Source organism: Thermochaetoides thermophila (assembly GCF_000221225.1).
Source record: "Thermochaetoides thermophila DSM 1495 unplaced genomic scaffold scf7180000011816, whole genome shotgun sequence".
Taxonomy (NCBI): domain Eukaryota; kingdom Fungi; phylum Ascomycota; class Sordariomycetes; order Sordariales; family Chaetomiaceae; genus Thermochaetoides; species Thermochaetoides thermophila.
In genome coordinates this window covers 597291-619344 of record NW_006383032.1, presented here as the reverse complement: position 1 = coordinate 619344, position 22054 = coordinate 597291, and the positions used below count along the sequence as shown (strand labels likewise).

The window sequence follows — 22054 nt, the reverse complement described above, 5'->3', positions numbered from 1 at the left end:
CATCTTGCGATTCCTCCATAGCCAAGTCAAGAGACAGCAATGATACGATAAATCTCATTTTATTTCCTGGGTCTAGCAATCCCATTTTTACCCGTCCTGATGTCCAACCTAAAAGTCAGACAGCCAACCCATTAAAATACCTATATACAAGTGCAGAAGAACAAGCCCAAAGAATCCGAAACACCAACCATCATAGCTTATGACAATGCTCAATCCTGCCAATCCATTTACTCCAATGCAGTGTCATCCCATTTTCTTTTCCTATTCCCCTCCTTCAGTCAATCATTGTAAATATCCTCGTCCATCGAATCCGGAGCCACCTCGTCAACGGCGTCATCCGAGTCCATATCTACATCCACATCCTCCGGCTCGCTATCTGGGTGATTAGGCAGCACCTGCACCTTGCCATCGACCAGCTCGACGTGCGCAACCTCTCCCTCACGGATCTGCCCGCGCAGGATGAGAATAGCCAACCTGTTAAGCACCTCCTTCTCAAGCAAGCGCTGCAGCGGGCGAGCACCGTAGACAGGCGAGTAGCCCTGGGCGCCAAGCTTGTCCTTTGCCTCTTCCGAGACCTTTATGATGACATTGCGGTCGTTGTCGGTCAAGCGCTTCTGGATCTCAGCAATGCGCAAGTCGACAATCTTGCGGATCTCGCGGCGCGTCAGCCGGTTGAAGATGACAACGGACGAGATGCGGTTGAGGAACTCGGGAAGGAAGTAGTTGCGGAGCGTGTTCATGACAAGTTCGCGCGTCGTCGGGTCGATCTTGCCATCCTTGCCGTTGTTGGCCCGCGACAGGTACTCAGCACCCAGGTTTGAGGTCATGACAACAATGCAGTTCTTGGCGTCGACGACGCGGCCCTGGCCGTCGGTGATACGACCATCGTCCATCAGCTGCAGCAACACCGTGAGCACCTCCTTGGCGGCCTTCTCAACCTCGTCGAACAGCAAGATCGAGAAGGGCCGGCGCCGGAGCGCCTCGGTCAGCTGGCCACCAGCGTCATGGCCAACGTAGCCGGGCGGAGCACCAATCATGCGGCTGAGCGAGTGCCGCTCCTGGTACTCGGACATGTCGAAACGGATCATGGACTTGGGGTCGTCGAACAAGAACTCGGCAAGGGCTTTGGTCAAAAGGGTCTTGCCGGTGCCAGAGGGACCACAGAAGAGGAAGCTCGGTGGCTGATTTGGGTTGCTAAGGCCAGAGCGCTGCAGGCGAATGGCGTTCGAAACAGACTGCACCGCTTCCTTCTGGCCGACCACGATCTTAGACAGGGCCTGCTCCATGTGTAGTAGCTTTTCCTTCTCCGAGGTTTTGAGGCGCGTGACAGGAATGCCCGTCCAGCGGGCGACAATCTCGTTGATCTGATCGGGACCGACAACATCGGTGATCATAGAACCGCCGACGTCAGCACCATTGGCGTTGAGCGCCGCATCAGCAGCAGCCTTCTCGGCCTCAAGCCGCTTGATGATGGCCTCCTGCTCTGGAATGGCGTAGTACTGCAGGTCGGCCGCACGGCTGTGGTCGCCCATACGGCTCGCGTCTTCAGCTTTGACACGGAGCGCCTCGAGCTTCATCTTGGCCTCCTGAATGGCCTTGCCGCGCTGGCGCTCGCGCTCGTACTTCTCGCGAAGTGGACGGAGCTCCTCCTCGACGTTCTGGGCGTCCTGCTTCGCCTGCGCCAAACGCGCCTTGGATGCCTCGTCCTTCTCGCGAGACAGAGCGTGGATTTCGATCTTGAGCTGGCGGAGACGGCGCTCGAGGGAATCGATGATTTCGGGTTGCGACTCGCGGGCGACACGAACTGCAGCGGCGGCCTCGTCGATGAGGTCGACGGCCGAATCGGGCAGCCGGCGAGAGGTCAGGTAGCGGGCAGCCAGGTTGGCGGCGGCCACGATGGCGGCATCAGCAATGTTGACACCGTGGTGAACTTCGTACTTCTCCTTGAGACCACGGAGGATGGAAATGGTCTCGCTGATGCTTGGCTCTTTAACGAGTACCTGCTGGAAACGGCGCTCGAAGGCAGCGTCCTTCTCAATGTATTTGCGGTACTCGGCCAGGGTGGTAGCGCCAATGCAGTGAAGCTGACCCCTGGCAAGCATGGGCTTGAGCAGGTTGGCAGCGTCCATTCCACCCTCGCCCGATGACCCGGCACCCATAAGCAGGTGAATTTCGTCAACGAAGAGGATGATGGTCTCCTTCGACTCCTGGATCTCCTTCAGCACGCCCTTCATGCGCTCTTCAAACTCGCCACGGTACTTGCTGCCGGCCACCAAAGCACCGACGTCCAAAGACAACAGCTTGCAAGCAGCTAGGTTGTCGGGAACATCGGCGTTGACGATGCGCTGGGCCAGACCTTCAACAATGGTAGTCTTGCCCACACCTGGCTCGCCGATCAGCACAGGGTTGTTCTTGGTACGGCGTGACAAGATTCGAATGACACGGCGAATCTCTTCCTCACGACCAATGACAGGGTCGATCTTGCCCTCACGGGCCATGGCTGTCATGTCGATGCAGAACTTGCTCAGATTCTCGTTCTCCTGCTCTGTGTCGGCATTGCGCGAGTCCACCCGCTTGTTACCACGGATGGCTTGGATCGCGTCTTGGATGAGCTTCGGCTTCGGGATGTTGGCCTCTTTCAAGGCCTCCTGAATGGCGTGGTCCTCTGCCAGAGCGGCAATGAGGTGGTCGACGGCGATGTATGAGTCCTTCTGGACCTTCTGGAGCTCATTCGCCTTTCGAAGCACATTGCTGCAGCCGGCGGACATGGACACCTGATCTGGTGGAGGGTCCTGGCTAGGCAGACGAACGAGCTTCTTCTTCAGAGCGCGATCGAAGGCCTGGGCATCACCGTGGGCGCGCTCAACGACCTGTCGGAAGAGTGTGCTGGTGGTGCCCGGGGCAATGCTCTGGTCTTTGCTGGGGTCGGGTGTGGGATCGAGAAGGGCGACTGCCAAGTGAACAGGCTGAAGCTGAAGATGTTGGTACTGCTCTGCCAGGGCCATGGCGTCTTCCAACGCCTTCTTGGCCCTGTCCGTAAATTCCATCTTGGAGTTCATGGTGGCCGTGTGTTCAAGAGACGAATGTCCCGGGTATCTGGGTTATGTTGTGATATGGTATGTTGTGTTTAGGGGTAGTAGAGCAAATGTTGGTGCCGTTGTCTTGATGAAAGCTAATGAAACTGACTGATGAATGTGACGTCAGGCTCCAATTGATTGTCTTGGGCAGCTGTTGTTTGTTGGTGTTGGTATCAATTTTGGGTATCTGTGTCGTTGATGAGGCTGTTGATGTCTGACCAGAAAAGGAAACGCGGCTTGGCTAGCAGGCGGCAAATTGTGTTTTATATACCAGCGGCAGTCAGGCTGGAGATGGTTGGAAGATGAGAGAAGCTTCAGCCGTGAAGCTCTTGTTGGGAGGATCGCGAAGTGGGATGACGGCTCCAGCACCTGCTACCAACTGCGTGAGACTTCAGTGGGGTTACTCGCAGGCTCCTGAATCGCCCAGAGCCTCCTGGAGCCTGCCGGAGCTGTCCCGCACGATCCAGAAGCCGCTGGAACTCCAGGGTATGGAGCGATTCGTTGTTATCTTCGACCAATCAGAAAAGCACAGCCCCGCACTAATCGAAAATGGGCTAGTGTGCGCCAAGCCAGGGCAAGCTAGCAGGGTCATGGCAGGGCGCCCTGCGTCATTGTCAGCAGCTTGGAGGGGCATTCGAGGTGGGATGATTTGCCAACATCGTTTGTTGTTTGATTTCACTTTGCATGTCAGCATCGTCATCATCACCAGGTTCATCGGCTGCCAACAGCTCTGTTGTAAGTTTATGCAGTCAGAATTGCTACAGAAGCCTAAGATCTTCTTCATCAACAATACAGTCACTCGATTGACTTGAACAAGGTTCTGCTACCACAAACACTTCCGTCTGTGACCTGTGTCGCGGTTTTGCATTGTTCGGTTCAGCATTGCTTGGCCAAATGTAATCGTGACGTCGCTACAGCCAGGATACTCTGCCCTCAAGACCCTAGGCCCCGATTGCTGTCAATCATGACACGGCCGACTCGAAACCCGCAGGCATCACGCAAACACCAGCGATGTCCATTATAAGGACACAAATCCGGTGCTTGAGAACAATGGCTTCCTCCGCTCCACGGACAGTTCCCCACTTCATCGAGGCGATGAAGCTGGTTTACGGCAACTTTGACCACCTCTTCGAAGATGCCGCTCGCTCGTGGACTGCCCCGGATAAGCCTGGCGCCGGCGGCCATCGCGGCCGCTACTTGTGGACTGACGCCTTCGGCCTTGTCAACTTCATCACCCTGTCGCGCGAGACCCAGTCGTCGGTGTACCTGACACTAGCCAAACAGTTGGCAAAGACGGTCCATGATGTGCTAGGCCGTACGCGTGATGGCACGGCCCGACTACCTCGCGCAACCGACGACGAGCCGCTCAAAGGAGGCTTACGTATTGGCAAGATGTCGGAACACGGCTACGACGGCGACGGCCAGTACCACCACTACCTTACGCTATGGATGTTCGCTTTGAATCGCTTGGCACTGGCAACAGAGGAGCCGGAATGGAATCGTCTGGCCATACAGCTAGCGAAAGCCATTCATCCACACTTTGTGGTACGCCAGAACGGCGCCGCGACCCGCATGGTCTGGAAGGTCTCAACCGACTTGGATGACGTGTTGGTCCCGTCCGAGGGCCATCTTGATGCCGCGACTGGTTTTGCCGTGTACCGACTCCTGCAGCGCACTGCGGAAAAACTGCATGGCGGCCCGGCCGCTGAGGGACTGTTAACTAGCGAGATTGCAGACTATCGTCGGCTGATGGGCCGCGCGGGAGGGAGCAAACTGCAGGCTAGCCGCGATCCTTTGGATTTAGGCATGGGCCTGTGGATGGCACACTTTTTCCGCGATGAGGATTGGGCAGCTAACTTGGGTAACCAAAGCCTGGAGATGGCGCGGACCATGCTGCTGGACGAGCGTCACGGGCTGATGGCTCGGAATGCGTCGCGACGGCTGGCCTTCCGCGAGTTTGGGACATGTTTGGGGCTGGAGTGCTGGGGTGTTGATGATGACAGTTGCGCTGATCTGCGTAGGGGCGTGGATAATGTGGTTGACTTCTGGCATCGCTATCTGGAGGAGTCAACAGATGAGGATTTGCGTCCCATCTCGTTGGTTATGTATGCGGCTGCCTTGATACCAGGAGGTAAGTTGGCCTTGAAGACGGTAAAGTCAGTTGGGAGAATATGCGGGCTGATCAGCCATAGCATGGAAGGACGGATACCTTTGCAAGGAGTAAATGTGGTCCAGCTACTGGCATTTTTCTATTTTTGAACTTAAAATGGTTGCCAGTCGGAACTTGTAGGCTGTGTTTTCGAGCGCCTTTTCAGGGACCTATATTAACCCTAACCCCAAACCCCCCAGCTTAAACCAAATGCCGGGTTGTGTAATCTTACGAGGGACGTTTCATAAAGTAAATCTACAAATCTCATAAAGCTTGCCGTCGATTTATTCGACAAATACTCAAATTTTCTTGGACAGCTCTCTAAACACAGTCCTATTGCCCATGTCATGGAAACAAGCACGGTTTCATCAGCCGGATCAGCCCCACTGTTCGGGGGTCCCGGTTTTGGCTTCAGGGGAAAGGAAGGTCGGGCAGCCAACACCATCTGCCTTTCTCACACCTGCTAAGCTCAACTGTCGACCATCAAAATTTCACGGATCCGCGCCAATGCATCAATAAACAATGTTTACATATCTCCTTGGACTCATCCCAGTCCTTTTCTTCTTTGCAGACCCAATCTACAGGCTTTTTTCGCCGTCGGCAGGTCCACAAATCCGCCGGCTGCCCCGGCCAGAGCTTAACACGGACTTGCTGGCCCTCGAGGATGGTGTCAAGAACTACACCTGCCCTCCAGACCACTATAATGTCTACGTATACTCGCGGCATCCGCTAGTTTTATATATTGAGGGCTTCTTGTCACGAGACGAAAGGAAGCATTTGCTCGAGATAAGGTGTGTAGATGCCTGAATATCTCACTCCCAGGCATAGCTGGACTTACATGATCAGTGAGCCCCTCTATGCACCATCCACAGTTACGGCCGGGGATAGCACGGAACGCGTACCCGCGGTACGTGACTCCGAGGTGGCTATGATCCCCCGTACCGGTACGGTGAAGTGCATCGAAGACCGGGCACGCGCACTACAGGGCTGGCGCGATGAAGTGTGGATTGAACGGCTTCGGGTGCAGCGGTACCGCGAGGGCGGACACTACGAGCACCATTTTGACTGGTATACCCCCTTCCTTCACCTTCATTATGGCCTAGAAGCTGAGCAAAACAACTGACCGATCGCGGCGTCCGGATGTAGGGGTACGGGACGCGGTGGCTGGGGCAGAGTAAGCAGCTTCATGGTGTGGGTTTCTGGATCAGGTGTGGTCCAACAGGACGGGGCTGAGGCCGAGGAGATGCTTGAGGGAGGGGGCACTCAGTTCCCTCTTCTACCACATAGGCGGGATGAGAGATGGTGCCAGTTCATTGAATGTCCTCCTCCTGAACAGGCAGGAGATGATGACGCGGAACGGAAGGGCGTCATCTTTAGGCCGCGACCGGGAAATGCCGTGTACTGGGAGAATTTTATGTCGGATGGTTCCGGGAGGGCATTTGAGGAGACGTGGCATGCTGGACTACCGGTGAAGAAGGGAACAAAAGTGGGATTGAACATCTGGAGTTGGGGGAGGATTGAGTAAGTCGACTTTGTCACCCATAGGGCTGAGGAGTATGCTGCTGTCAATAAGACGCGGCCTTATGACGTATGACGTAGAAGGTTGCATCAGCTTCTCCAGCCCCCGCCAGCATGCTGTCTTATGACCACTGGCATTCCGGATAGTGATCGTGAAGTTCCTGCTATTTCCTGATGGTAAATTCGTAAGCCCTACTTCCCGTCCAGTGGGAATTTCGAGGAATATCGAGAACTCCCGATGTGCAGCTGTTAGGCGCTTAACATGGCCGTGCAAAATGGCGCACAGATGATCTTCTCTGGGTCTCTCCGCCGGTGTACTTCCCAGCCTCGCACTCGCTTGGCTCAGAGAAACGGGAGCCAGGTCCACGAGAACTGGAAAAAGTCCATCGTGTTGTGCGTTATCTCGTTTCCAGCGGTCCTCGATTGGGCAAGAGTGAGTCACCAACTGTTTGGGGGCTGGTCAGGGCTGGCAGGGTTTGTTCCTGCACTTTCTCGCTGATACTGAGAAACATGCGCAGGAAGGGGCTCCCATTGCCCTTTGGGGCCTTCCAGCACTATGAAAACTCCCCTTTTGGGAACAGGGCAAAGCTAGGGCGCGGGGGGCGTCCCTCAATTTTCAGGCATTTCCCCACGACATCGATTGAGGAGATTCGATGAGCGCATCGGCCGGCCGTTGCGTGGTGCGGAGGTACCGGAGTAACGGGCTTGGCTCGGTCGTCGGATCAAAATCCGTCCGCCTGAGACTTCCGAGATCCTGCGTATCCACTCCCGGGCCACCACCCGCCGCACCCGGGGCTTGGGCTCCCGCGCCATGGCTTATGCCAGGGCACAACACAGGCCGCCGCAAGCTGCCAAAGTGCCTGCAGAAAATACGAATTGGACTAACCTGGAGATTCGAAGGAGATTGCGGAGCCCGCGGGGCCTGTCACAGCCTGTCAGTCACGCTGCTATACATACATGGCTCGGGGCCCGGGCTTGTAGTCTAGTTCTGGGCCGATGTGTCTTATGATTCTCGACTCTCGTGGCCGTCTTTCGGCTGCTTCGGATTCCGTGTCGGTCTCGGCAACGCCTTAACATGTCCATGTCCTCCTCCAGCTCTCCCGAGGATGGTCGATCTGAAGCATCAGCATCGGCCGGCGCCCCGGGAGGACACGAGCCCTTGGCTTGTGTAAGCTGCCGCTCCCGGAAGCTCAAATGTGAGGCCTGAACTCTGCGTGGGTCTGGGGAGACCAAGACCCAAGATTTAAATTTTCTGAGTGCTTACTGTAATTACCACCAGGTGACCGTATCAAACCGGTTTGCTCTCGCTGTGCGAAGGCCGGTACCGAATGTGTGTATCCAGAATCCCGCAGAAAACCCGCTGTAAAGAGGCGTAATGTCAAGGAACTTGAAGAAAGGCTAGGTAAGAAGAGTCGGAGTTTTCGAGTAATGCTTTTTTTTTGGCAAGATCTTGTCAAGTGTTATTGACTCGCGAATCAGCCCAAGTAGAAGGCCTGCTCAGAAACGTTGGAGCACAAAGAGTTGGCAATTTGACTCCGCCAAGCATCTCACCAGTTGAGGCGCCGTCAGCTTCTGCTCGTGGGAATAATGCCTCCCAATCTGCAACGGGGAGGTCCCAGGGCAGGCCCCTGGAGAGGGGAGTTCGCTGGGTTCCCCCTTCTCCCAGTGATACTCCTCGGAGTGCGAATGATCCAAGAGCTGGCGAGCTGCTCTCACAGGGCCAGTTTGAATGGCTACCACCCTCCGAGATGATCGAGGACTTGTACGTGGTGACTGATTGATTGTTATATTTCTGTGATTATCTGCTGACAGCAAGGTAGGCACAACATCTATTTCGGGATACAGACCTACTTCTTGCCTATCGTACAACCACAAATCTACTTGGCAAAGTTTCACTCTCCCCCTCATATGCGTCCTCCGCTGTGCCTCCAGTATGCCATCTGGGCCTTCGCAGCACATAAGCATCCCGTTTATGGAGACCATTGGGAGGTCTTATACCGGCGCGCTCGTCAGTATCTAGAAGTGGATGAGCTAAAGGTCTGACCACGAAAGGCTGGCTTGTGAACTCCATCCTTCTGACCTATTCACAGGGAGAAGGCGAGCATTTCATCACTATCGCCCACGCACAGGCCTGGGCTCTTGTTGCCATGGATGAAGCCCGGTCCCTTTGGTTTACCAGGGCAGCCATGAGCACCGCAAGATGCGTCCGGCTGGTTGGCATGATGGGTTTACACCGGCTTGACAGCAACCTGCCTGAAGAGGAGCACCCTATAGCCCCGATGATCCCCCCTCACAAAGATTGGGTCGAGCTCGAGGAACGCCGGAGGGTCTTTTGGGGTAGCTTCTGTATCGATGCTTACGCAAGTATCAGTGCTGGCTGGCCCTCTATCATGGAAACTACTCAGGTATGGGGGTCCTTCGTTGGCTTTATGGTATGATTTGCACTGACCATTCTAAGATTACCACACATTTACCTGCATCAGAAGAAGCTTTTTTGAAGGGCACCGAAGAACCCACATCTACACTACAAGATGTGTTCCGAGGTGCTGACTACTCGATATTCGCGAGTAACATTGTGGTCTGCTATATTTTCAGCCAACTTATGAAGCATGTTCATCGTCCGATGCCAGATGATCGTCCCCAAGACGTTGAGTACGGACCCTGGTGGAAGCGACACAGAGAGCTGGATAACATGCTCTCCAGCGTGTTCATGTTCCTTCCAGAGAAGTACAGATTACCTAGAAACCTTCGTGACCCTATTGCTTTGCAGATCAATTTAAACCTACATGCTGCTGTTATCTGCCTTCACAACGCGGCTTGTGATAAGGTCGACAAGTACAAGCTCCCGGGCAACATCAAGCAGAGCAGCCGGACGCGAGTTCTGACTGCTGCCCAGGAGGTTGTTGACATCATTAAAATGACGAGCCACATGAGGGCCGCATATGTGAGTTCGCTGATATCCACACTTGTGGCCTACCTACTGATTAGAGCTTTGATGGGCAACAGCAAGGTCCTCTGATGGCTCTTTCATTGTATTGCGCCGCCTCAGCTTACATCTCGCATGCCCGAGATAATCCTCAGGACTGTGACCTCGGCAACCTTGAGATAATCATCAAATGCATGGATTCACTGAAGGCGTATCACCCGATACTTCGGGCCTATATGAATCAGATCCTGCTGGACATTGAACGCAATGGTCTGTCCAATCACCTTGACTACCTTCCACGGGGAGACGAAAGATTCCCGAGTCACATCCCAATTGTTGTTCGCGGCTCCGTCTCCAAGCACTCAAAACCCCATCCTCCGCTGCCAAGACGTTTGCCCTTTGGTTGTGAGACTCCTGTCCAGGGAATCGTTCCTCTGATGACGTGTGCATCTTTCATTGGGATGGTACACGCTGAGATTTCCGAAAATGAAAACGAAGGACCGGCCTCAAAGCGACAGCGTACATCTGACTACCCAGAGACACTTTCATCAGCAACAGCACCGAGAGTCACGAGTAGTTCCTCGGGGCCATCAAATACATGGTCAAGCGAAACAATGAAAAACACGATCTCTGGGATCTTGTCTAACTTCCCCATTGTCAGAGAGAGTTGTTCTTACACAACCAATTACACGAGGCACAACTGGATGACTACGACATTACCGGACCGTACTGGTTCCCAAGCGACAGAGACCCGCAATCCCTTGGACTTGGCCGCCGACTTTTCACAGTTATCTAGCGAAACAGCCACAGCAACTACAACCTCGTTCACCGTATCATCCACAACCGCAACTACCGCCATCAGCAACGACCTAAACATCAACCCCAACAGCAGCACCAGCACTGCCCCCGCCGTCACCGGCACCGCCCCCGCCGACCTGAACGTCTTCGACAACCTTGGGGAATGGGGCTTCACCGATCCTGAGGGTTTCTACAACATGCTGTATAGTGCAACCTTCGAAACAACAAGCCCTGCCGATTTCTCTGGGACATCCCAGCCTGACTCTATGGCGAACCTCGACCCCTGGCTGGGGATGAGCAGCTCGGGTGTGCCTTGGGCACCTGAAGCCGATCTAGGAGCCTCTCGGAATGGGGGAACTGACTAACTAGCTGACTTGTGTTTGCCGGTTGATATGACCTATTACGACTAACTGTACAATATCAAGAGATTCTATGTTTCAACTGGGACTGATGAGTCAATGTAATATGTACAGCATCTGTAAAGGCTTCAAGGCGTTGGGGGTAACGGGACTGCATAACAAGGAATTGCGGCTTGCATTAAACGATGATCGGGAGAAAAGCGCTCAACCACTCAGGAGAATGGGTGGTGTGTTATACAGTATCAAAGACTCTCCTCAAAGACAACCCCTCATCACTAACAAAACCCCATCTGATAACGGACAATAAAATTAATTGCAAGTGAGCAAATCTGATTCGATTATGGTGTTTATATAAACGGTGTGCTTTTATCTATCACTCATTACCTTCCCAGATCGAAGGCAAGGGTCACCTGCCTTCGGTCTATCAAGGGCTTTTCAAGGCCCTTCTTACATTTCCCATCAGTTTATTTTCATGACACATGACAGGTACCTAAAAAAGGTACCAGATCATAACTCATGACCAAAGAAGACAACAACGAAAAAACGTTGCGCTTAGAAAGCAAACACCTGGTCCTCAAGCTTGCTGACAGGGCGAGCTTTCTTGAAACCAAGACCCTCGGTGGCTTTCTTGAGACCGCTCACCATGGGCGGGGGACCGCAGAGCAAGATCTTGACATCGTCGGCCGGCTTAGGAAGCCATTTCTACAAAAAACTAGTTAGCAGCGGTACATTTACTGATGCGTTGTGAGAAGAGGGTTGAACTCACCTGGATCATCTCAGCCGTGACATAGCCCACACCACCAGTCCAGCCAGCAGGAGGCTTGTCCAGCACATAGTGCACGCGGAAGCCCTTGTCCTTGGCAGCGAGGGCGTCGAGGTCCTCCTTGAGAAGAATATCCTGCTCGGTGACGTTGGCGAAGATCAGGTCGACCTCGGTGCGATCGCCGTCCTTGCGGCCGCGGATGATGGCCTTGATGATTTGCAGCATGGGAGTGATGCCGGTACCACCAGCAATCATGCCGAAGGCGCGCACCATGTTGGGAGTGTACACGAAGGCACCCTTGGGGCCGCGAACACGAATCGTCTGACCAATGCTCAGAGAGGCAATGTGCTTGCTGATGTTGCCCTGAGGGTACGACTTGATCAACAGGTCGAAGCTGCCAGGCTGTTCGTCACCCGAGATGGGAGTGTACGAACGCACGATCTCCTTGGTTGTGCCGTCGGGCTGCTTGATGTCGGCGGCAATCGAGATGTGCTGGCCAATAGGTAGGCCCAGGATCGAGGTCGGGGACGGGAGCTTGAAGCGGTAGCTTGAGAGACGAGGTTAGTGGACTGAATGCTGCTGTTATGGTTCAAGAAGAGGGACTTACATGGCGACATTGTGCGAGAGAATGGTCTTCTCAATGAGCTCGAACTCCTGAAAAGCATCGGGCTTGAGGACCTTCTTGGGGGCTGCGTGCGGGATAGAGTGGGTTAATTAACTGCCGTGTAAACAAATAGAGCCCTTAGAGGCCAGCAGAGAACATACTCATCCGGTAGTACTTGATGCCGCCGAGGACGATGCCCACCAGCAGGGCATAGTGCGTCCACTCGGTCTTGATAATGGCCGTGCCGAGGACAATGAGGCCGAGCGGGATGTAGATCCCGTCGAAGTACTTGCGAGCAAGAAGGGACTCGGAGGCCATGGTGACTGCACTTGTTCCGGCGTGTATCTGCTGTTCCGGCCCTATCCCTTTGTCACAGAGCTGGTGTCTGCCTCTCGCAAGCAAAGGCGTGCGTATGTCTGCTGGCGGCGGCGTTTGGGCCTGTCAGAGGCAAAACACTGGGCGAGAAGGGTCTTCGGGGTCGGGGATGTGTCGGGGGACTCCAATTGATAAATTTGGGCCGCCGAAGAATGCGGAACGGGGGTGGGAGGGCGAGTGGGCCGATTTTTGCTGCGGGTTGCGGGTTACAAGAGGCGGGTTGGCGAGTTCTAGCGCTGAAATTCTACTGTTTTGGTGGGGAACCGAGGGGCCCCATCAACGTCGTGCAAGTATCCGTGGAGCCCACTGGGGCCAGTCAGAAGGCGTGGCAGCGTGGCAGCACCCTTTGGGCTCAACAATTTGCTGATCCCCGGCACGAGCCGAGACCAGGGCTTGACAGGGGGGTTTTAAACCTCCGAGCCACCAAGCACGGGGTCGCGGCAGTCAGTTGGACGGCAAGCTTGGAGAAGCGCAAAACGCTCTATGTCAATCGAAGATGTGAAGCCATCTCATTTGAAATCCGAGGGGGGAGCCAAGGCACCAAAAAGATCTGAGAAGACTCCAGTACTATTGACTGGAAGTTGGCTGAAGAATTCGTTTACCTTTCGCCCTCAATCAAGGCCTTATCGTTGACTTGACAGTGGTTGATGTGTCCCTTCTTGTCGGCTCGACGCTACTGTCTCTCGCTTACTTGTACAACATGCGCTATCTGGTTTGATGTCTTTCTCACCCGTCGTTCTTTCTACCCAAGGTCCCTGGTTTCGGTTGCCCAGATTTTGACCCTTCAGCCCTATCTGTACCCCGCGGCACGACTTGGCAAAAGTTGGAGCAGCATATCCGGGAAGAGCTGTGAGACAGAACCCCACGTGCAAACACATCCATCACGACCGGACGCGGATAACGGTTTCCAAATGGGTCGCGACGCGAACGCGGAGTTGCCGTTCAACCTTACTGAGACAGATAGACTGGTACTGTCGCAGACGGACGAGGATTTTGAGGCACATGACTGGGAAAATTTGCAAAAGCTCATTGGTGATTTCATACCCTGCCCCGACCCTGCCCTACTCTATGTCAGATGTTAAGCAAGGCTCTAACATACAGCCTAGGAGCCAACAAACTTGAGCTCCTCAAGCGGAAGCCGTCTGACCTCAGACGCTATATCCAGTGGAGTGCCAGCGTCAGGGTAGAATATGGAAGTGTAGCCAACTACGTCCTTGTCAACCGCCTGCCTAAATCCTGGGGTCAGCCGCCCTTCACTCCTGCCTCCAGCACACCGTTCGCGGACCCCTCCGACTACCGGGTGCTGATCAACGAGTGGCCCTATGGCCTGGCACCGGGCATCACTCATCTCGTTGTGTGGTCGCGCACCCTGATCCCCACAGATGATGGGATCGGCGACCTGACGCCCGAGAGTCGGAAACTAGTTGCAGACTTCGTGAAGCGTTATTTCGTTGAGCGGCTAGGTCCTGGTGGAGAAGATCGAGTGCTGTGGTTCAAGAACTGGGTGTCGTTGCAGAGTGTGCGGAGTGTCGATCATGTCCATGTCCTGGTGAGGGATGTTGGGCCTGAAATCATCGAGGAGTGGACGAAGGAGCAGGATTACCATAAAGAGCGGTCGATTTAATTGTCATTATAGAGTATATAGCTTGATAGGTGGCGGCTGAAGTGATGAGCGAAGTCTCTGTTGCATTTTACACCGCCCGGCGTTGTTTGCGATTGCCCGCTGCCGGCGGAGCGTTGGTTCCCAGCTGGGCCATTTGCCTGGCGGCGCCAAACATCACAATAGCCTTGTAGGCACCGAATGCGGGCACAACTGCCCAGAGAAACCATGCCCAATTGCCGAAGAAAGCTGCAAGAACGGTGCAAGCCCATGTAACCCAAACGATATCCCACATGTACTCGGTCAGACCATGGGCGTCGAGGTCTTCGCCCGCAGACTTGAGTGCTTTCGTTGTGGGATCATACTGTGGACGACCAGCCTTCTCCAGGGTAAATTGACAAACGAAGCTTGGAATTGAGAGGCAGAACCAGAGCAAGAGTGAGCGCTTCCTGAATATGAAGTGCAGGAGTAAGAAAAGACCGTTGGCGATTACTGAGCCGAGATGGAGGTTCTTGAGCGCGGCCTCGTTAGACTTGGCCCGGTCTTTGCGAGCCTTCTGGGCCATGTTAAATCAACGATCAACCGAGTTTCAGCCAGGCGTGGACGTGATAGTGCTGAGGGTGCTGAGTGCCGGAAAGCCGCTCTTGAAGCGAAAGTGAAAGTTGAGACACGCAACAAGATAAAAGCTACAGCTTGCCTCAAAGTGCATCCAGGGCATCGAGTTCTTGGCATCCCTGGGACCGTCCCCACAAACAGACCGTCGAGGTCCCCGGGCACCAACTGAGAATCAGCCTTTATGTTTCAATAAAGAGCTTACAAGATAACTAATGAAACAAACTTATTCACAGTTTACTCTTCATTACATATGGAGGAATAACATTTTCCAACGGGCGATTAACCATCTAGTCTCGTGCAGTCAGGGGCTGACCAGAGGCATCGAGATACGATTGTGTGGCTGAGGCTGTGGCGTTGTTCCACACAGCCTGTTGCTGGGCAGGCTACAGCGGCAGGGCCATGACGCGCTGGCCAATCAAGGACCCCTGAGGGGCCCACCACAACATTGCAGAGCAAGAAGCGGTTAACGCCCTGACAGCATCAGCTTCCCGCCCTTCCAGGCGACTGACACTTTACAAGCGAAAAAATCATCAGCTTCAACGGACTGGAAGCTCAGGGAAGTTTCCTGGGGTACCTACTTCCCTCATCTCCTGTCCATCAAGAGCTGGCACGTGGCTCTTTGGGCAGTCGTAACTTTGCGGGCAAGGAACACGACAAGAATTTGACGACCAACGTCAACATCACCCCTGCGGGTCCGCATTGCCTCTGTTGTTTTCCGTTTCTTCTCAGGAGACGGGGACCGGCGCTTTCTGAACGACAAACCCACACCCCGCTCAGCTGTGCGCTTTGTCGAGCCTTTTACAGTCACTGCATTCGATAGCCGTCGCGCATACGACCGAGACACCGATAATTCTGTTTCTAGTCATTTAGCAGTCGCATTGCCGTTACCTGGCTACCCATCGACCGACCCTCCCAGGGGGAACCCTTCGCGCGACTCGACACCAGCAACACCACTGCAGCCTGAGCGAGAATTCTTCCGGGTCCGTCGCCGCCGTGCCGCACGCACGCTCTGTTCAGCCGCTGCCTGAGGGCTGCATCCAGTTCTTTAGACGATCGAGCCCGCCTCATGCCGAGACAGGCTCCGACGCTTGAAGCCGCTTGCTGGTCCGGGCGATCCCATGGATTCACGTCGTCGTCGGTAGCAACAAATTATTACGTCGCACCTCACCCTAGCGCCTCTGTGCCTGCTTCGACATGGCGCCCAACAGCGCCGCAATTGCGGGCTTACTGAAGCAGACCATCCACTACCATCTCGACAACTTCTCCTATCAGAACGCTCTCTTCTTTGCTGAGCGGCTACATGCCCACGATCCCCGCGCCCCCGAATCCGTATATCTTGTTGCCCTTTGTCACTTCCGGCTGGGCGATTGTCGGTCCGCGTACGAAGTTAGCAAGCCCTTGGGATCCCGCGGAATCCATCTGGGATGTGCCTACATCTTCGCCCAATGTTGCTTGGATTTGGAGCGTTACAAGGATGGGATCAACGCACTGGAGAAGTCGCGACACTTGTGGAGGGAAAAGTCCAGCATCGGCAGGCATACTGAAACTACTCGGGTGCCCTTTTACGATGCAGCCGCCGTGAGTTGTCTGCTTGGCAAGCTCTACCGGGCATATGAGGACAAGAAGAGAGCCGTCTCTTGCTTCGAAGATGCCTTAAAGGTCAACCCATTTATGTGGGATGCCTTCAGCAGCCTTTGTGACATGGGCGTGAACGTTCGAGTGCCAAATGTCTTTAAATTCAGTGACTCCTTTGCACGCAATTTCGATCAGGCGCCTAGCTCGGCCACTGAGTCTCTCAATGGACGCATGCCAGAGCCTTTACAGAGGAAAATTGGCATACAGGGCGTCAACCATGACAGCGATCCGTTCGAAGGCCCCCGATCCACCGCGTTTCAGGACTTGCCAAGCAACAACATGCTGTATGTCGACCCTGGAGAGCATGACTCAGTGTCGAGGATACCTGGAGCACCCTCGCGGTACACATCGAGTCAAACGAGCAAATATGGTTCAGACGGGATGGAAACTCCCACTGGACCTAGTGCTCCTCTCCTGGAGACACAGGCTTCACGGGCCGCGTTCCCCGCAGAGCCACCTCAGGCACCCGCACGCCGGACACGTGCTGCACACGCCGCAGAAGCAAGCTTCCAAGAAGCACCGCCAAGGATCAACTATCGAATTGGTACGAGAAGGAGAACTCAGGCACAGGAGCAGGGGACGGACGCTTTAGAGACGGCAACGGCCATTAAGAATTCGTCATTGTCGAACACCACTGCAGCCACCGAGAGGAAACGTACGGCGTCTGGGCAACCCGTTCAGCCTCGCCCCATCAACGTTGAGGAGCCGAGGAGGAGTGCTCGGCTGAACATGGCTCCTAGAGCAACTGCAGCATCAAGAGCTAATACGACCGCCGCTGCAATAGGCCCGCCGCCAGGCCGCGAGCTGAAGAGGGCTAGGCCCCCGATACAGGGGAGGATCACGCGTCCTGGTTCCAGCGGTGCCACTGTTGGCAGGGTTGTCAGCGGGTCCCGGAAGGCTCAGGAGGAGAACAATATGGACGTTGACCAAGCTGAAGCTCCACGGATGAAGGAAGTGCCTGCTGCGCAAGCAGCTCCTCTCAAGGTCCCGGATCCGGACCCAAATAAGGTCGATGAGGCGCTGAAGTGGGTTTTGGACCTCTTGAAAAAGATGGCATCCGGATACTTGCTCGCCTCTCAATTCCAGTGTCAAGAAGCACTGGCAGTGTTCTCATCACTTCCTCGTAGCCACCAGGATACGCCGTGGGTCCTGGCGCGGATGGGAAGGATTCAGTATGAGCAAGCCAACTACGCAGAGGCCGAAAAATACTTTAGGCGTTTGCGTATTCTTGCTCCAACCCGCCACGAAGACATGGAAGTCTACTCCACCGTCCTCTGGCATCTGAGAAAAGAAACAGACCTCTCCTTCCTGGCACATGAGCTCATTGACGCCGTATGGGACTCACCACAGGCCTGGTGCGCCCTGGGAAATGCCTTCTCGTTGACTTCTGACCACGAACAGGCACTCAAGTGCTTCAAGCGTGCCATTCAGCTTCATCCCAAGTTTGCATACGCGTACACCTTGCAGGGTCACGAACATGTGGAGAACGAGGAGTATGATAAGGCTCTAATGGCATACCGGCACGCAATTGCTGCCGACAAGCGCCACTATAACGCCTATTACGGCATTGGCAAGGTTTACGAGAAGCTAGGCAACTACGAGAAGGCGCTGAATCACTATCATTCCGCCTTGGTTATTCATCCAACTCATGCCGTGTTGATATGCTGCATGGGATCGGTTTTGGCGAGGCAGAAGCAAATAGTTCAAGCGCTCCCTTACTTCGCCAAGGCGGTGGAGCTGGCTCCCCGCGCACCTGAGATTCGGCACCAGAAGGCACGGGCGTTGCTTGCGACTGGGCAATTGGAGGAAGGGCATCGGGAGTTGATGATCCTGAGGGATCTGGCCCCTGATAATGCCCAGGTCCATTTCCTGCTGGGCAAGCTCGCTAAGACACTGGGCGATAAGAAGTCGGCTGTTCGCCACTTCACCATTGCGCTGAGCTTAGATCCCAAGGTAAGTTTATTGTTTTCCCCTGCTCTTGTCCTTTGTTGGGTAGGCTGCTAACATTCGTTCCAGGCGAGCGCCGAAATCAAGGAAGAGATTGGAGCTCTTGACGACGACGATTATGTGGACGATTCCATGATGCGTTGACGACTGTGCCAAACGAATTCGAGTGGTTGAGCTTCGCTTAATCCCTATCTACTCTCTCCCCAAGTCCCCCTATGCTATCTGACGCAACGAATAACGGGGTAGTGCATTCTCACCAGCGTACCTACAGATGGGAGCTACGGAGGGGGTTTGGAGTTGCAGCTTGCAACCTAGTCGAATAAGGCAGATAAAGGAAGCAGGGAAAAGCGTTGGAGCGATGCTTCGGAGAACGGCGGCGGTTCTTTCTTTCTTTTTTTCTTTGGAAACAATGCATTTTCCAGCATTGGCAGGGCGTTCCTGGAGAGCATAACATCGAGAGCGGGCCTTGCTTCGTCATCTAGTCGGAGCCCTCGTGAGATACTGGGTTGGGAGTTTTGTGTATGAGTACTTCAGCATTGCATTGGCTGACATATGTATATTATGGAGTTGAGGAGCATCATCAGGGGCAGGAATGGGCGGGTTGGCGATGGTCTCTTGAAGGGAGAGTTGCGAGAGGTATCAAAATGGGTAATACAGGACTTTTGGGCGGGACGATCGCATTGATTGGCACCTAAGATCCCTAACGATCATGACTTGGATTCTTGGTTAACATCAGGCCCGGTCGAGAAGGTTTGAGAGAATCTTGCAATCCCAATCACCATGATCCGATACAGTATTGGACTTCCATTACATTCAACCTGGGCTCAGAGCTGCTGATAAGCATGCCACTGAGCCCTGTGACGTAAGTGTGCTGTGTAATCCGTAGGGCTCCCCCCAGTTGCACATATGTTTTAAGGTTTTCGTGATGTGATTTGAAGTTTGCTCTTAAAAGGCACACAGGCCCCAGCAGGTTCAGCAGGTAGTGCACTCCGGCATCCACACACAGCAGTGCATTAACCGAATCCCAAACCGGCACACTGGGCTGACTGAAGGGCCCGTGGCCGAGAGGCCCAGGTGTGGAAAGACGCGATCTGGCGCGCGTGATCCTGAAGTCGGCCGTGGAACCAAACACGAGCGCTCGGACCAAGTCTGATTTTCCGGCCAATCGTCGTGCCAGTTTTGCACGCAGGAACCAGAGCTCGGGCCAACTCTGGCGGGGCTAGGTAATCCCTCAAAATGCCCGGCACCACAGGAAAGCAAAACAGCGATCAAAGCGAGCCAAAAGGCCGTTTGTTTTCACACGATTTTTTTGCTCCCCAAACTGGAATTCAAAAGAGTATTTTTGCAAGAATTACCAACAATCCACAATCCGAAAATGGATTAGTGCCACACCTCCCTCAAATCAGCACCAGTGATCCTGCACCCTGCGCCTAGCATTATTTAAACCCCATTTCCCTCGCTCTCCCCATTTTTCCTAAACACTGTTCTTTCTACCAGTTCTGTGTTCCCGGCCTCCATCTACGGCATCAACTTTCCATCGGCTTTTCAGCCAAACGCATCAAAATTTATCAATTTAAAACACAAGACCTTATTCAGGACATCATCCAAAATGACTGGACGTAAGTTTTACCAGTTTTTACCTTTGTTGTCGCCGAATGCGCGGTTTGCAAGTTGTCTTATGCTCTCCATGTGGTGTTGAATGAAGTGGGGCGCGCGCCTCTGGGCGCGTCGAGCCCACGCAGCACCAACGCCTCGCGTCTAGACGCATGCACACTATGCCATACACATGGCTTCAGACATTTTGATCATCAACCATGCTGACATCTCATCAGGTGGCAAAGGTGGTAAGGGTCTCGGAAAGGGCGGTGCCAAGCGCCACCGTAAGATCTTGCGCGACAACATTCAGGGTATCACTAAGCCCGCCATCCGTCGTCTTGCTCGTCGTGGTGGTGTCAAGCGTATCTCAGCCAGTATGTTCAATTCCGATGCATTACCACCGCACCATGTTCTAACAGAAATGCAGTGATCTATGAGGAGACCCGCGGTGTCCTCAAATCCTTCCTGGAGAGCGTCATCCGTGACGCTGTCACCTACACCGAGCACGCCAAGCGCAAGACTGTCACTTCGCTCGACGTCGTATATGCTCTCAAGCGCCAAGGCCGCACCCTCTATGGCTTCGGTGGCTAAAGTATCTGGGTTTCATGAGTTGGGGACGGAGTCTGCTCGAGGCTTGCCATGGTGGTTTCCGGAAGCCTCGAGAAAGTCCCTGCGTGCGCTCACAGCTCCAAGACACGGGGGAGAATCCCCCATAAATGGGATTACTTCGCAGACTCCACGTGTACAGCGTGGCAGATGCTGGTCCCCGCAATTGGAACGGTTGAGGGCACACAGGAGACGGGTGTTTCTCTTTTTCATGGTATGGCTGGGACACATTTTTCGCGGTTGTTTCACTGGCGTTGGGCTGGGGTAACTAAGGGCATCACTGGGAATATCCTGGGCGTCTCTGGAACGAGTAGTAAATTGATGAGAACATACATAGTAAATTTCACTTGTGATTACACCGACTCTTGGCTTTTGGAGTGGCATGTCTTTGAACGCTAAACTTTCAATCCGAGATCTCAGGAATTTATCCAGAGTGTTTAGAGTCTGGACTTTAATGGTATTATGACATTACGAGATCTAAGTCCAAATGAGTTACAGGTACTTCCTCCCCGCCGCAGCAACTTTCTGCCGGAAAATAGGGCTCTTGATTTCTTGATTGGCCTTGTAAAACGGGCTCATAATAGCCTTGACATAGTTCTCGTAGACTTCATTAAAGAAGTTCTTGATAGCCTCTTCTGTTTGGGGACTGGTTGGATTAGCTGCAATTGATGTTGAGCTCCGTGAGGCTGCATTCCCGGCCGTCTGTGCCGGTGGTTGGTGTAGCAGCAGGAACTTGACGTTCCCGCCTGTGATAAAGCACGAGATGTAGTTGTTAAAAAACTTGTCGATTACTTTAAGATAGCTGATTCAATAAATAACGAGTTCAGCATGGTGTTTCTCCTGGGGGGTCGAGGGTTGCCCGCAACGAGAGTTGAAGGGAAAGGGGCTGTCACTCACAGTTGCCCCGTCGTCCACTGCAGCTCTTCGACAATGTCCAAACTGCTGTGCAGGATGAACTGGTTCAGATGCCGCGCCTGCTCGCCGAAGCGAGCCTGGCCGTCGCCGCCCTGCTTGCTCGTGCCGAATTCGTATTCGAAGAGCGGGTTGTCTTGCGTGCCAATTATAGCGAAGTAGTAGCTCATCTTGAAAGGGCGGTTTGTGATAGGCCGCTACGACGGGCGTGATGTTGCAAATTTGTTGTCTCGGGGCAAGACTGTAAAGCTATCGGTGTATGATCCGTCACAAGGCGTATCGTAGCAAGGTGCTGGAGCACTGATCGGTATCGTCGGCTTGCGCGGCGGTTGTTTGGCAGTAAGGCTGAGATTACAGAGACCATATCTTGGTGGTTGTCGCGCCGCCTCACTGGCAGCCCCCGACAGCAAGCGGCCCACCGCCCGCCCGGCCTTGTTTGGAGGTTGGGATGCGCTGCGCTAGCGGCTGCTGCAGGGCGGCGTTTCCACTGGCCGTGGGTGGGCCGCGGGGTGTTCTCTCTTGTGCCCCACTTCTTCGACAACGAGCTTTAGTGAAACATGATTGGCTACGCCGG

General features: G+C 54.2%; 9 protein-coding genes across 9 annotated transcripts; 5 read left to right on the top strand and 4 right to left on the bottom strand.

The window, feature by feature from the left end:
- Positions 1–278: 278 nt before the first annotated feature.
- On the bottom strand, positions 279–3059 carry CTHT_0022720 (putative heat shock protein; the record flags this gene model as incomplete). Its single annotated transcript, XM_006692675.1, has 1 exon — positions 279–3059. One exon carries the CDS (start codon positions 3057–3059, stop codon positions 279–281), a length of 2781 nt encoding a protein of 926 aa, XP_006692738.1.
- A 1068-nt stretch (positions 3060–4127) lies between these two features.
- CTHT_0022710 (putative L-ascorbic acid binding protein) lies at positions 4128–6872 on the top strand (the record flags this gene model as incomplete). The annotated part of the gene is made up of 5 exons (XM_006692674.1): positions 4128–5208; positions 5831–6017; positions 6073–6294; positions 6373–6747; positions 6800–6872. The coding sequence occupies 5 exons, from the start codon at positions 4128–4130 to the stop codon at positions 6870–6872; spliced, it is 1938 nt and encodes a 645-aa protein (XP_006692737.1).
- Positions 6873–7819: 947 nt separating this feature from the next.
- On the top strand, positions 7820–10833 carry CTHT_0022700 (uncharacterized protein; the record flags this gene model as incomplete). The annotated part of the gene is made up of 8 exons (XM_006692673.1): positions 7820–7940; positions 8024–8146; positions 8224–8506; positions 8565–8781; positions 8835–9149; positions 9203–9688; positions 9826–9940; positions 10418–10833. 8 exons carry the CDS (start codon positions 7820–7822, stop codon positions 10831–10833), a joined length of 2076 nt encoding a protein of 691 aa, XP_006692736.1.
- A 546-nt stretch (positions 10834–11379) lies between these two features.
- Positions 11380–12512, bottom strand: CTHT_0022690 (uncharacterized protein; the record flags this gene model as incomplete). Its single annotated transcript, XM_006692672.1, has 4 exons — positions 11380–11529; positions 11594–12137; positions 12198–12279; positions 12356–12512. The coding sequence occupies 4 exons, from the start codon at positions 12510–12512 to the stop codon at positions 11380–11382; spliced, it is 933 nt and encodes a 310-aa protein (XP_006692735.1).
- Positions 12513–13480: 968 nt separating this feature from the next.
- CTHT_0022680 (uncharacterized protein) lies at positions 13481–14193 on the top strand (the record flags this gene model as incomplete). Its single annotated transcript, XM_006692671.1, has 2 exons — positions 13481–13601; positions 13676–14193. 2 exons carry the CDS (start codon positions 13481–13483, stop codon positions 14191–14193), a joined length of 639 nt encoding a protein of 212 aa, XP_006692734.1.
- Positions 14194–14260: 67 nt separating this feature from the next.
- Positions 14261–14734, bottom strand: CTHT_0022670 (uncharacterized protein; the record flags this gene model as incomplete). The annotated part of the gene is made up of 1 exon (XM_006692670.1): positions 14261–14734. One exon carries the CDS (start codon positions 14732–14734, stop codon positions 14261–14263), a length of 474 nt encoding a protein of 157 aa, XP_006692733.1.
- Positions 14735–15978: 1244 nt separating this feature from the next.
- Positions 15979–18510, top strand: CTHT_0022660 (anaphase-promoting complex subunit-like protein; the record flags this gene model as incomplete). Its single annotated transcript, XM_006692669.1, has 2 exons — positions 15979–18372; positions 18436–18510. The coding sequence occupies 2 exons, from the start codon at positions 15979–15981 to the stop codon at positions 18508–18510; spliced, it is 2469 nt and encodes an 822-aa protein (XP_006692732.1).
- Positions 18511–19975: 1465 nt separating this feature from the next.
- On the top strand, positions 19976–20553 carry CTHT_0022650 (uncharacterized protein; the record flags this gene model as incomplete). The annotated part of the gene is made up of 3 exons (XM_006692668.1): positions 19976–19985; positions 20199–20336; positions 20390–20553. 3 exons carry the CDS (start codon positions 19976–19978, stop codon positions 20551–20553), a joined length of 312 nt encoding a protein of 103 aa, XP_006692731.1.
- Positions 20554–21060: 507 nt separating this feature from the next.
- On the bottom strand, positions 21061–21650 carry CTHT_0022640 (uncharacterized protein; the record flags this gene model as incomplete). The annotated part of the gene is made up of 2 exons (XM_006692667.1): positions 21061–21214; positions 21466–21650. The coding sequence occupies 2 exons, from the start codon at positions 21648–21650 to the stop codon at positions 21061–21063; spliced, it is 339 nt and encodes a 112-aa protein (XP_006692730.1).
- Between the last annotated feature and the right edge of the window lie 404 nt (positions 21651–22054).